At 36.7% G+C, this 13476-nt stretch overlaps 1 protein-coding gene across 4 annotated transcripts in view; it reads left to right on the plus strand.

Moving 5' to 3' along the window:
* TFB1M (transcription factor B1, mitochondrial) overlaps positions 1–13476 on the plus strand; it is a 31989-nt gene continuing 18513 nt past the window's right edge. For 2 of the 4 annotated variants that reach the window (XR_008436171.1, XM_053972798.1), the window contains exons 1-6: positions 138–492; positions 585–742; positions 2234–2385; positions 5927–6035; positions 7716–7867; positions 12104–12223. Coding sequence is in view for 3 of the 4 variants with exons in the window: in XM_053972798.1 (XP_053828773.1) it covers positions 610–742; positions 2234–2385; positions 5927–6035; positions 7716–7867; positions 12104–12223 (666 nt within the window). In the remaining variant the exon portion in view is untranslated. The other 2 variants (XM_053972800.1, XM_053972799.1) reach the window with 2 other exon arrangements.

Here is a 13476-nt window from a genome sequence, read left to right on the forward strand (position 1 = left end):
TGCGCCCCGTGAGGAGCCGCGGCGCCGCCGGGACACCGCTCCGAGCGTCCCTTTCCGCTGGGAGAGCCAGGGAGAGGGAAAGCGCCTGCGGCGGCGGCGGGGCCCTCCCGGTCTGGCCCAGCCCGGTGCGTGCGGCGGCACCACGCGCTGCCCCGCCCCTGCGCTGGGCCTTCCCCAGCCTCGCCGACGGCGTGTGCGCCTGCGCAGTCGGGCGGCGCCGCCCGGAGCTGTTCCGGCGTTTCGTGGGGACACGTGAATTAAACACGTTCTGTCTTTACGTGGTGCCGTGAAGTCATTCTGCTTACTGACTCTTCTCTAAAGTAATGAAAGATTGACATCGAGTAATTGCGAGAGGGTTTGGTTTTACCTGAGGCTTTGGCAGATCTGCAAGCTGGACTTGCCCGAATACCCCGAATTCGTGCCTGGCATAAACTCTGCATCCAGAAGTTAAAGTAGTGATGTTTGGAGTTTAGTCCTCCTAATGATTTATTGGTAAATCACACCTTGGTTTGTAAGCTTAGTAGTGTTTTTAATATAATTTTATTTCGTTGTCTGTAATAGAATAATCTTTTCGGTGTCTCCAGGAGGAAGGAATGAGAGTTTTGTCTTATGGCTGCTCCAGGAAAGGTGGCAGCTTTCCGTCTGCCTCCCCTGCCAACTATTGGAGGGATTATTAAACTCTTTCGCCTTAAAGCACTGAAACAGCTTTCCCAGAACTTTCTACTGGATTTGCGATTGACAGGTTAAATATTTTATTCTAATATTTTTACCTAGCATAGAACATGTATGCCAGTTTTTGTCAGAATCCAGAGTATAGCTAAGGAGATGATGTTTGCGTAATAGCGTTTGTCAGAGTAATGGCAGCTCAATGGTAAACCTTTATAATAAAGACCTCTTTTTAACAGTAGTTTTAGGTTAGGTTACTTACTCCTCAAAAATAAGTTTCTTTAGAAATTGAAGTGCAATTTTTCTTACATAAAAATGGTATTCCTATATAAAATATGGGTTATTGACTGAAATGCAAAAAATCTAAACCGAAGTAGTACTTGTATTATTTGGGTACTGTTTTGGTTTATAAGTTTGACTTAAAAATTGGCATTTTTTTTCCTGATTATTCTGTATCATAGGAAGTATATAACACTGTGCAGTTTAGAGTTTGCTATGTGCTGTACATAGGAGAGTCATCTGTCTCAGTTTATCAGAAGTGTAGCTTTTTTGAACCAGTTGCATTGTTCTGAACAATTCTTTTTTTTTTCCAGCTTTGTGTCATTGGTGGGTGACAAAGCTGGCACTGTTCTGTCAGTCTGGGGTGGGTGTCTTCACTGGCATAGTGGTGGATGGATTTTGCATTTAGAAATGCAGTACAGTTTCATGTAGCTAATTATTTGATTTTGTTTGACAATTCAGACTGATAAAAATTCAGAACATGAAACTCAGTTCCTACCCCAGAATAAAGATGTCTGCAAGCCGTTAGTAAAACTTTACAAGTAAACAGGTCTTTGGATATTTTTTATTGCATACATAAGAGATCATGGCATGAACAGCATAATTTTTGTCAGTATCATCTCTCCATGCTTCCCAAGGATCCCTTCATTTCACTAGCTAAATTTTCTAGTCCTTAGTCTGTCTTCTTTAGTGTCTATAATACTTTCTAGTGTTGTATTGTTTCACTTTCACATGGGTATTCCTTCCTCACCTTTCAACTGCCCTGTTTTCTATAGCTGCCACTTGCCTTCATTTAGTCCAGCTCTTCATTTAGTCCAGTTTCCCCCTCATAAAATTGCTCTGTACATAATATAATCTTCATAGGGCTTTACTGTATCTTTCTTCTTAAATTGCCTTGAAATAGAGGTGCTGTAGTGAAATACCTTTATAAGGACAAGTTGTGAGACTTTAGGATGTCGGACCCAAGTGCTTGCTTGCAGCACAATAGTACTGCTAGTGTACAGAGGAGTGATAGTCTCTTTTTATTTGATTCTGTAATGAACACAATAAATACTAAAGACATACAACCAAAAATAGCCTTTTTTAAAATAGCTCAGTATATCTTGTAGTATGGAACAAATCTGAATTCTGTGCAGTCTGGCAGGCGTGTGATGATTTAACTGGGATGTGTCACTGTTTATGTCTGTTTTGAGATAAGCATGCTTGTGTAACAGTAAACAATGAGGTTATCTTGGTGTGCTGAATCTCCTGGAAAATAAAGGCTTAGTATGTTCTTTGTGTCTTGCAGACAAGATAGTGAAACAGGCTGGTGAGCTGAAAAATGCCCATGTTTGCGAAGTGGGCCCTGGGCCAGGAGGAATTACCAGATCCATTCTCAGTGCTGGTGTTGAACAACTCCTTTTAATTGAAAAAGATGCTCGATTTATCCCAGGATTGCAGGTACCAGCTGGAGAATAATTTGTGTACATATAACCGGAGCATTGAATAAGAACATTCTGAGAACTTAGAGATTCCAGGTGTCTTGTTGGAATCTCAGCACTGAAAATAGGTTTGGTTCTGTGGCAGGAACCAGAGCTATAATTTGCTTGAAGATACACAGTGTCACAATTCATTGTTCCTGCTTTCTCATAGGCCCTTTAGGATCTTATCCTGCAACTGAGTTACTGCCAAGGCTTGTTGGTTTTGTGGGGTTTTTTCCAGGCTGAGACATTTCAGGTGTATTTCATCATGCTGGTGAAATCATAATTTGAAGGCTGAATGTAATGTCCTTTTCTATGGTCTTATATTTCATTTTAATCCTAATAATTATGCTTTATAAAATTGAAAAGGTGTATCTCCAGTTAATACAGTCAATGTGGGTTAACATCCAGGTAGAGAAGAATAAAGCAAGCATCTCTTTTACATTTTCTAAAAAACACTCTTAAGCTTTTCTTCCTTTCTTTTAAAATTGGTATAAGTTCATGAGTCATTGTGGCATTTTCAAATGCTATCTACTTGTGCTGCTGGATGTTTGTGGAATTTGGCTGTATAAATCCATCAAGAAAAACAGAATCCAAAAATCTTAAAATTTGACTGTTTTCTTATGTCTCTACAATCTCAGATTAGAGCAATTCAAAGGGCTTTCCTTAAATTGCACTGTGTCTTTTTCACTAAATCAGCAGTTAAAATAAATAGATAGTATACTTGAGAATTGCTGCTATCTCTTTAAATGATAAAAATAATGTGAGGTATGAATGAAACTGCTCATGCCCTGAAACTTGAATGTGCATGTAATTACATCTTTGTGGGCTTAGCCATTAATAACATATAATATGCCATCTTTGTCTTAGGAAATGTGAACCCATATTTTAACTTGGGGGGGGGCAATCAGCATTTTTGTTTTAGATTTTGAGAACTGATTTGGGACTCGAGAGAATTTGAGGTTAAATGACACTTGTTTTAGTTAAGAGAGCTTTTTAAGTACTTGGATTTTTTTTTCTGATCTTCTGAAATACGTCCTTTCCAACAGTTTTATCTGAATAAAAGTATACTTCTCAGCATCTAAAATGAGCTTTTGGTATGTAATTATCTTTACTGTTCAAGTGACATAATGTTAGTCATTATTTTTAATTGCCAATCTCCTCAGAGTAGAAGTGAATGTCTGAATGAGGTTATTGAACATAGAGGTGGTATAACTCAGTAACAGTGGATGTGAATGAGCAAGAAATGTGTTGCAGCCATTAGTGTTCAATTTGGTATTGCTTTTTTTCCATACAAATAAGAAGATACATAACAGTGAATCTTTCTTTTCTAATAATGTGGGTTGTAATAACTTTTCTGGTTTCCCAAGCAAACTATCAAAACTCATAATCATAAAATGGTTGAGATTTTAATAGGCGAAAATGTCAGAGATGAAAATAATAAGTGGGGACTATTACTTTAAAATGTCTCTTAGATACTTTTAAAATTGCTGATGTAAAGCATAAAACATTTTTCATTAACTGTTTTCAAGCTGTTGTCTCTCACAAAACTGAAGTGGGGATATTCTTTACTGCAGAACTGAAATACAGTGAAGAACATATGTGTACTGAGTTAAAGTTTACACCAGCTGAGCGTCTGTCAGTTCTGTCTCAGTCTTAAAGAATCCCAACCTCTCTCTGCCGTATGCCCTAATAATTTTCTGGCTGGAAAGATTGATAAAGAGAGCAAGAGAATGTATTGAATATAGAATTATTCCAGGAAAACCATTTCATGTTTTAAACTATACCCCTTATGCTTCCTTTGTGCCCTTTTGGTTGTGTGTAAAGAATGAGAGTGTCTGTATGATTGAACACTCTTGGCTGGTGTCCTTGATGCACAGCAGCTCCTGGAGCTGTGTTAGCTGCACACGTTTTCCCCTCAAATGAAAAAATGCTTCACTGGGTTTCTAAGTCTTTATTTTAAATTAGAAATATAAGACAATTATTTTCTGGTCACAAATTAAATGCAATTCTCAGTTATGTATTTCTCAGCAGTCCCTAAACTCAATCTTGATAAGAAAACTGTTATTAGCAAATGACACTATTTTCTAACTTTATTGATCTTACATTATGTTTCAGTGTATTCCTGCTAGAGCATGTATAACAGCTTCAAAGAAAGGTTTGACAAACCATGGCAGATTAATGAATTTGTATGTCACATAATTGCTAGTGTAATGCTGAAAAGTCCATTAAGTGGTTTGGAGTTGAGATTAGTTTTATTTTTTCTGTTTGGAAATGATTGCACTTAAAACATGTAGGAACACTCTAGTTTTTTTGTTAGGCTTTTATTGCTCTACATAAAACTTAGCTTTTTTGATAATTAAAAACCTTAAACTTTTACTCAAAAAAATTTCATGACAACATTTTGTGAACTGTAGGAGAAAGCAGTATTTTCCTTTGGCTCAGAGAATTGTGAAAGCTCTTTGTGCCCCTGAGCATATAAACATCATTCAAATTGAAAAGGGGACTACAATGATGAGCAGTTTATTTTCGCAGTTAGGCCACTGGCGCTTAACTGTTTATGAATTTGGTTTTCTGTGCAAAAGCAAAGTTGTTCTTTAAGCCATTTCTCATTATTGTCTTATGGGATCAATAAATATCCCTAAATGTCATCTTTGAAAAAGTCTCCACTGCTTTTGAACTGTGCTGTTTGTGCATAGTTTCACAGTGTAAGAGAAAAGATTAGTATAACATTAAAAAAGCTTAACTAATTTTGATTATGGGAAGTGACACCAGAAATGAAAGAATTGGTTGTCAAACTACAGCCAGCACTGAGTTTGCATATCAGCCTTTATTAAATACAAGTTGTGCAAGTGGGCTGCAGAAGCTGACAATGGAGATGATTTTGTAATGTCTAGGAAGATAGAAAGTATTGAGATCTTCCGTCCTGCTAGATACTAATCTCATTTTTTAAGTGGATTCTTTGTTTTTTAAGCGTAGACTACTACAGGGAATATTAAGAGAATCTCTTCCACATTTTTCATGTAAAAGGAAAAATTAGTATTTCTGCAGCCTTGGATCACATATGGCTGAAATTGGATAATAGGCCCTAAAGCTGTGGGGGAAACAAAATAAACAACATAAGCCCTCGTTTTCATGAGTAATTGAGCTAAAAACCTTTCAAAACCTACTGCTTGCGTTGTTACTTAAATCAGGTGAGGGCCTGCTAGTGACCTGGGACTTGTTAATTGTTTTTATTGAAGAGACGCTTAGCAGTCTTTTCAAGTTTGAATTCTCTGATAAGAATTCTACATCTGTGAATAGTTAAGTGTTTACAGAGTTACATATTAATTAATCTATATCTAGTGTTTGCTTTTTGAAAGTAAATACTTACTAATAGTGTTCTCCATTTTAACTCCTATTGTGCTTTGTTGTATATTGAAGATAAATATATAGCAATGGTTTGATTCCTGTAGTGGCTGAAACTGAATATCAGTTTGGTTAACACTCACAGTAGATTCTACTTGCTTGTTTACAAACAGATGCTATCTGAAGCAGCTCCAGGAAAGGTGCGCATCGTTCATGGAGATATCCTGACCTATAAGATGGAGAAGGCTTTTCCAAAGCACTTAAAAAAAACCTGGGAGGATGGTTAGTATTTTCATTTTTTAGGGCTTCTGAGTTAGTCTTAAGTAGTGATAAAATTGAAATTCACTCAGTGCAGATGTTACTCTCTTCTGGTACATGTCAAAGATAAAGAGACAACTGTTTGGTTTTTTTCCACTAGAGAAAACAGAGAACTCTCTTCCTTTTCTAATATAAAACAGTGGAATTTGTGTGACATTGACCTTAGTTTAAAGTGAGGATCATTGCCATTATTAACCTTAGAATATCTTGACTGTACAAGAATGACTTCTGGAAAGCATAAAAGGAGATCAGATTGTGTACTTCCTGGCTTCTTCGTCTTACTGAAGAAGTCAGAAGTTACCACTGCTGCTCTTCTACTGAAGAAATTTCTGTAACTTGCTTTGAAACTTTTGGAAAACTTGCCTTCAAAAATTTAGCTTTCTCATTTGTTTTGTTTTCAGCTGGATATCTTTGGCAAAAGTAGAATCTCATCAGGATTGTGGGTTTTTTTGCTTTTTTTTTAAACCTGAGGTTGCAACAGGGCACTATTTCACTTCCCTTTTAAAACATGTAATACTATTAGATAAATCAGCTATAACCTCTGAGTCCCCTTTTCCAAATTTCTTAATATAAGGTGAAGTCATTCTTTGCAATGCCTGAAGAGCAGTAAAGTGCTTTCTGACTTAGGACATAAAAGACCATGGCACATCATGTTCACCTGGAAAAATTTTTTGTTGTATTTGCCTCATTGCAAAACATTAAGTGCTTCACAGAACAAACTATGATAAAATGTATGTGTGAGAGTGTGTTGCAGTTTTAAAAAATTAAACATATTTCTTGAACATATAGTCACTGTTAGGTTTTGAGCTGACCAGTTAGAGGCAAGATACATTTCTTCTGTATTATTGCCATATGAAAATCTCAAAAGCTGGTGGACTTCAAAAAACAGAATCTCTGATCAATGTGTAATACCACAGATAGACTAGAAGTATCACAGCCTTAAAAGTGTATAATAAGTAAAGTGTGCCAGAAAAACAGCTTGAATTTGATACTGTCATCTCTTATTCATGTTATTAACCATGGTCATATCTAAGGAACATCACACTGGCTTTTGGGTTTTGCCCACTTCTCTTGCACTCCTGCTTAGATATAAGGGTCCCTGCTACTGAAATCCCTGTGTTGTGTTGTACAACACACACAGATACTGATATGATGCATACTGAAAAACAGGTATCACTTCTTATTGCTAAGTCTTGTACTTTAACACCTTTTGATTTCAGAGGACTCTATACAGAAGGAGAGCTCTTGTCCAGTGTGAGCTAGGTGGTTATTTTGAGGATTGTTAGGACTCAGTAAAATGCCTCTGGGAGGATGTGTTGGACAAAAGTATGAGTATGGCTATTTACTCTGTACCTAATAGTCATACTTCGAAATCACAGGAACGCTGTTGTGGTTTTGCCGTTCTGGAGTAGCTCAGCTGGAATTTACTCATCAGCTGAAAATCACTGAGAATAGTAACACAGTTTTGTCAGTGTAAGATGAGTATAAATGGACAGGCTTCATTTTGGTGTGGCACGATAAAAAAATTGTTTCCATATTTTCAGTCTAGGTTGATAGGCATGTATCTTTCTTGTGTTTTATTTCTTGGCAAAATCTTACCCAAAGCTTTTTCACAGCTGTTTTTCTTCTGTCAAATGTCAACAGAACCACCAGATATACATATAATTGGGAATCTGCCCTTCAGTGTTTCAACTCCTCTAATCATCAAGTGGCTTGAGAATGTTTCAAAAAGGGATGGACCTTTTATTTATGGCAGGACACAGATGACTCTGACTTTTCAAAAGGAAGTTGGGGAGGTAAAATTTTGGCATTTTTTTTCAGTTTTGCATCTTGTTAATATCTTTTGTTTAAAACTACAAACCCAGTTTTAGTTGACTTTGAAAAGAGAGGAAAAGGTTAGTTCCATATTAAGTTTATGTGGCTATAAATTATAAATTTTGATGTGTTAATTATCTACTCTGATCCTTTCACAAGAATGTAAATTTTTTAATGTCTTTTTAATGTCTTATTTTGTTGAGGTACTCTTTCTGGTGTTTTCTGTAGTCTGATTTCTTTAACATTAATAGATTGCACAGCACTCTTCTGTTTTCAGATGGGTTTATGCTCTCACAGACATTTATGCAATGTGTCATCAATTTGTTTTTCCTTACCTTTCATTCATCTCAAGAAACACTTATATTTCTTTGTCCTCTTTATTAAAAATAATTTTTAAGAAAAAACCTCCTTAAAATAAGGAATTGGAAGGTTACCATTATTTCCAGTTGTGATTAAGCACTTAAAATGCAGGGGACCATGGAAGACCATGGAAAAGACCATGGAAATTTCCATGTCAAGACCATGGAAATTGGCATTGGCTTTTTTGAATGAGACTTGATATCAGAATTACTAATGTATTCTGCCATTCTTGTGTGTGAAAAGGCCTTAATTGACTTTGTCACCACAAGTCCAAGAACAAATTGATATTTTATTTTGTATTAATAATTAGTTTCTCAAAGAAGGCCAGACTGATCTGCAGTGTAGTAGTGTTAATGCCAGATGAGTTGATATTAGGTTGGCTTACTCCACAGTGCTTTTAGACTTAACAGTTTATTTCTATTGACATTGCATGAAGCATATAAAACATAGAGAATGGATGGCTTTTTTGCTTTGCAGTTATGGAAGCAGCCTGGCTTTTAACAAGCATCTCACTTGCATTTATAAAGAAAAAAAAAAGGAGTTGCACATCAGCCTGAAAACCAAATTTCCATCTTATTACCCCAGTGTTTGTAACTTGCTGCGTTTTGTCTGTGCAGCTTCAATGTGTATGTTGTTTTAATTTTAATCCTTCCAACTAAAAATTCAAATAGGAAAATTTTGCTGTTTTTTTTCTCTCTGTGAAAATTAGGAATAATTACATATGCAAGTAGAATGTCTGCTGTCATTTTTTGAGTCAAAAAAAACCCCATATTGTGTCATCATTGCCCTAGCCTTGCAATCAAGATTGAAGAGGTATTTCCAGTAGGTGGCTCTAGAGAACACTAGGGACAAACATTTGGTGTGAAATAAACCAGATTTCTTAGTTCAGTTCTGGGCTCATTTGGTGTAAGACAGAATCCAGGTCTGTTTCCCGGAAGGGCTTCATGTCATGTCAGGTTAGGCCTTGTTGCAAAATATGGCTAATGGACTGTGACGTAAAATGCAGCGTGATGATAGGTAAGATGCATAGTTTTGTGACAGCAAAAATTCACCTAACACTGTGTGGGAGCACTCTGTCCTTTATATTGCTGTACACAGCTGCATATGTCATTGGTGACATGCAGATTACAATTCTTCTGCATCCAGTATAGCTCAATTAGGTGCAAAATACCATGCACACTTAAGCTCTTGTACGTAAAACACTGAGGAGTTAGGAACACTAAGAAATGGAGTATGTTGTTCAAGGTCGGGTCATGCAGTGAATCAGTGTTAATTGTTGTTGAGTTTATAGTCTGAGTTCTCTTGATTCTTGTTCAACACAGGTCTTCCTCAAAGACAAAATTGTTCATGGTTTTTGTTTTGCATTTCCATTAGTGGTTTGATACCATGAAAAGAAATTGTTTTAAAGGTACTATTTTATTTTATGATTTGGAGAAAGAACAATAATTAGGCTCTGTTCTTTTCTCCTGACCCTCTGGGGTTGCTTAAGATAATCATGGTAAATAGGTGTGTACCGGCATAGTCAGTATCAGGAAAGAGAGAACAGTGTAATGCAGATAACAGTGAGTTGCTACTGGTATTTTTTTGTATCTCTGGATTTATAGTCTTGATAGGGGAATTTGATGTCCTCCCTGGATATTTCTAAGCTAAGAGGCTCAATATCAAAGAAAGTCTGTGTATATGTCATAAGCTCAGTGAAAGCATAAGATGCATCATGGAATGGAGTGACGTGCTTTAGAATTAGTTAGGATAACTTGATGTTAATAGTAAGAAAGTGAAGCCATGCACTCTTTTATTTATGGTCAGACTTTGTTTTGCCAGTATAACAGAGAAGTAAATACCTTTGCCTTTCTTGCTGGTTGTATTTTCTTGCTTTTCTGTTTCCTTGTAGCACAGCAATGTTGGTGTTAGTTATGTCACTAGACACCTACTACTGCAGCCCAGTCTGTTCTGATATGATATAAATAAATTGACTAAAACTGATGAGAACCAGCAGTTATTTTATATGCTGAATCTGAAGCCTGTTAAGGAGGATAAGGCCAAATATCCACATCAGGAAAAACAGCACCTTCTGAGTGTCAAGCAGATAATTTGTTTTCTTTGTAGTTTAAATTTGTAAAATTGCCATTCACTTTGTGGGTAAACATTTTGCTTTGTCCCAAATTCTTCAGTGTTTCATCTCAAATCTGTCACCTAGGCCAGGTTCTTCCAGCCCACTTACTCTAAAATTGATCTTTTAGCAGGGCCTGTTGCTATAGAACAAGGAGAAATGGTTTTAAACCAGAAGAAGGTAGATTTAGTGCGGCGTTCTGAGTCCGGGATGCAACAATTTATATATAAGGAAGTAATTTTTTACAGTGAGGGTAGTGAAACAGCAGGTTGCCAAGAGATGGGGTAGATGCCCTATCCCTGGAAACCTTCAAGGTCAGGCAGGGCAGGTCTCTGAACAAGCTGACCTAGCTGTGCATGTCCCTGCCCATGGCTGGGGGTTTGTCTGGCTGATCCCGTGTATGTTCCTGCTGCGGTGGTTGAAGTGGTTTAAGATGTTACTATCCAGATGTTAAGTTATCTTTTCTGTAATTGAGAAGCAGGAACTTACTGCCTGAGACTTGCTAGTTGGTTTCTGGGAGAAGGCAAGACAGGTTTGTTTGAATTGGTGCTGGAAGTATTGCCATGAGGTCAGTTTCATTTCCACTGCAGAGGTTAAGGAAGTGCACGTCAGATTGCATTGTTAGACTTTGCAGTCTGGGATTTTAAGAGAATAATAATTTCCTCTGACACAACAATGAAGGTAGCTTTAAATGCTGGCATAGGCAAAAAGAATCACTGAGCATTCTTTCCAAAAAGTCATTGAAAAGTATTGATTTGCTCTGTGCTGAGCTGCCTTTAGGAAGAGTTGTTTGAAAAAATGTGAAACTTCGGCAACAGGTTTAGTTTTCAGGCATAAATTTAATAAGCATGGCAGCATTTCATGAGTAGGCTTTTCATATGGAACTACATGCTGTACAAATATTACCAGATATACAAATTGGGGTTTAGTTTTTATTTTTTATTGAGGTGGTGGTCAATAAGAACATGAATCATCATGATTCTGTTTTTGTATGTGTTAGTGAAATGACTTCTGTAATTTGAGACTTGTTTTACAAGATGCTTTATGTTTCAATTTTGTTTGTGCAAGCAAAACACAATAAAATGTGTTTCTTGCTAGGTCACAAAAGCGTAGGAATCTTCTGTCCAGGCTATTATTTTGTAAAAAAATTCATGGGAAAATCAAAGTATACTTAAATTGAGTTTTAAGTATTAAATGCTCTCACTGTTAGGGATTCTAAATCTATGTAAAGTAGACCCCGCTTCCTCGTAAATATTTTAAGAGTAAGCCAGTTAATTATGAAGAACTTTTGGTTTCTAGCTGATCTTGGGCTTATGGAGCTTTGTTTCATCTTGAAGAAGAAAAAAAGTAGTAGTATTTTATACAGAAACAGTGGATGGAAAGGATTGTGAGAGTGCTTGCAGCTGGTGTTAGGTTTGTTTTGAATCCTGCAGTCAGAATAGTTTTAGTTTTCTCTTGTATCCATACAAAATTACTTTGACAGTCATTTAGATCTGCAGAATTTCTAGGAGTTCTTTTTCATGTGCATTTGATTGCAGGACTGAGGTTGTAAATCAATGTGGTATCTTAGTGAAATGCTGCTATACTGGATAAGAAAATTCTAGATTAACTGGGCATACAATTAGATACAAGTTTCTCATGATTAACTGGTGTCTTAAATTTGATTATACTGAAAATCAAGCTTTAATACAACTGATCACTTGGTCAGTTCAGTATCACTGATGTACATATTTTGATTTTCCCATAGAGACTTACAGCTAATCCAGGAAGTAGCCAACGCAGCAGACTGTCCATCATGGCTCAGTATCTCTGCACTGTGGAAAACTGTTTCATAATTCCAGGTCAAGCCTTTGTTCCAAAGCCAGAGGTAGGTTTTCCTGTATTTATTTGTGGTTTTTGTAATATATCGGTCAAGCAAGGTATCTTATTTTCACTAAGCAACATTGCTGGCTGCTCTATTTGAGCATCTCTGTATTGCAAAGTGGATTGATGTGAAATTCCTGTACATGAAGCATGCTTATTCTGAGAAAGTGTTTTTCTTTTATTTTTTTGTTCCTCAGAGCTTGGTTTTCACCTTCAAACCTATCTGCAAGGTCAGCATACTTCTTTGGGTGTTCTGGAGAGGGAGATTAGGATTTAATGTCAGGATAGTCTGCTAGGACTGAAGTATTTTTCGAAAGCCTGCTATTTTACCGTTTGCATTTATAAACAGTTTGGGAATTGTGCCTTAAGAATTTGATGGGTCTTTTGAAAGACGGTGATAAGAAAAGCTTTTAATTTGTCACCTTTGTCAAACATCTCTAATTTTACCATGTCTATAATCTTTATGTTTCACTCCAGTCATCTTTAGCATATTTTACTCCCTCCTTTTTGCTACAGCAGTTTGTCAGCTGTATCCCACTGATTGTTTAAAAAAGTAACAATCTTTTCTCCCTCTTATATGTTCTTGAATGAGTAGAGAACAATCTCTTTGTTGTTCTCTTATCTACTGCCACTGGTTTTTATTAATAGCCATTATGAGTACAGGAATCAAAAATAAAGAAATAATTCAGGATTTTGGACAAGAAGCTTGTTTTGTTTTGGTTTGGATTTTTTTGTAAAAAATTTGTGCCTGACTTTAAATGATGTCTGTGTCCCTGAATGCATGTGGAAATCATAGGCTTATAGAAATATTTGGGTTGGAAGGAAGGTCATTTACTACCATTCCCGTGCCGTGAGCGGGAACATCTTCAACTACATGAGGTTGCTCAGAGCTCTTCCAATGTGATCTTGAATGTTTACAGGGATGGGGCATTCACCGTCTCTCTGGGCAGCATGTCTGTGTTTTACCAGCCTCATTGTAAAAACCTTCTTCCTTATATCTATCTTCCTTATATCTAATTTAAATCCTCTAGGAATTTAAAACCATTACTACTTGTCCTATCAAACTGATGTTTCAGAAGTGAACTTGCAGCTTCTGAAAGTTCCTCTTAAATTGGTTGGTTCAGCTCTTCAATACATCTCCCTTCCCCTTTATCAGTCTCTCTCTTGGTCCTTTTTACTTTTCTGGGATCTCTTGAGAAGCTTTGGAAGGTTATTTTTATCAAAGTGAATTTTAAGGCCTCTATCTGGGTATGTTTT

Source organism: Vidua macroura, chromosome 3, assembly GCF_024509145.1.
Source record: "Vidua macroura isolate BioBank_ID:100142 chromosome 3, ASM2450914v1, whole genome shotgun sequence".
Classification (NCBI taxonomy): Eukaryota; Metazoa; Chordata; class Aves; order Passeriformes; family Viduidae; genus Vidua; species Vidua macroura.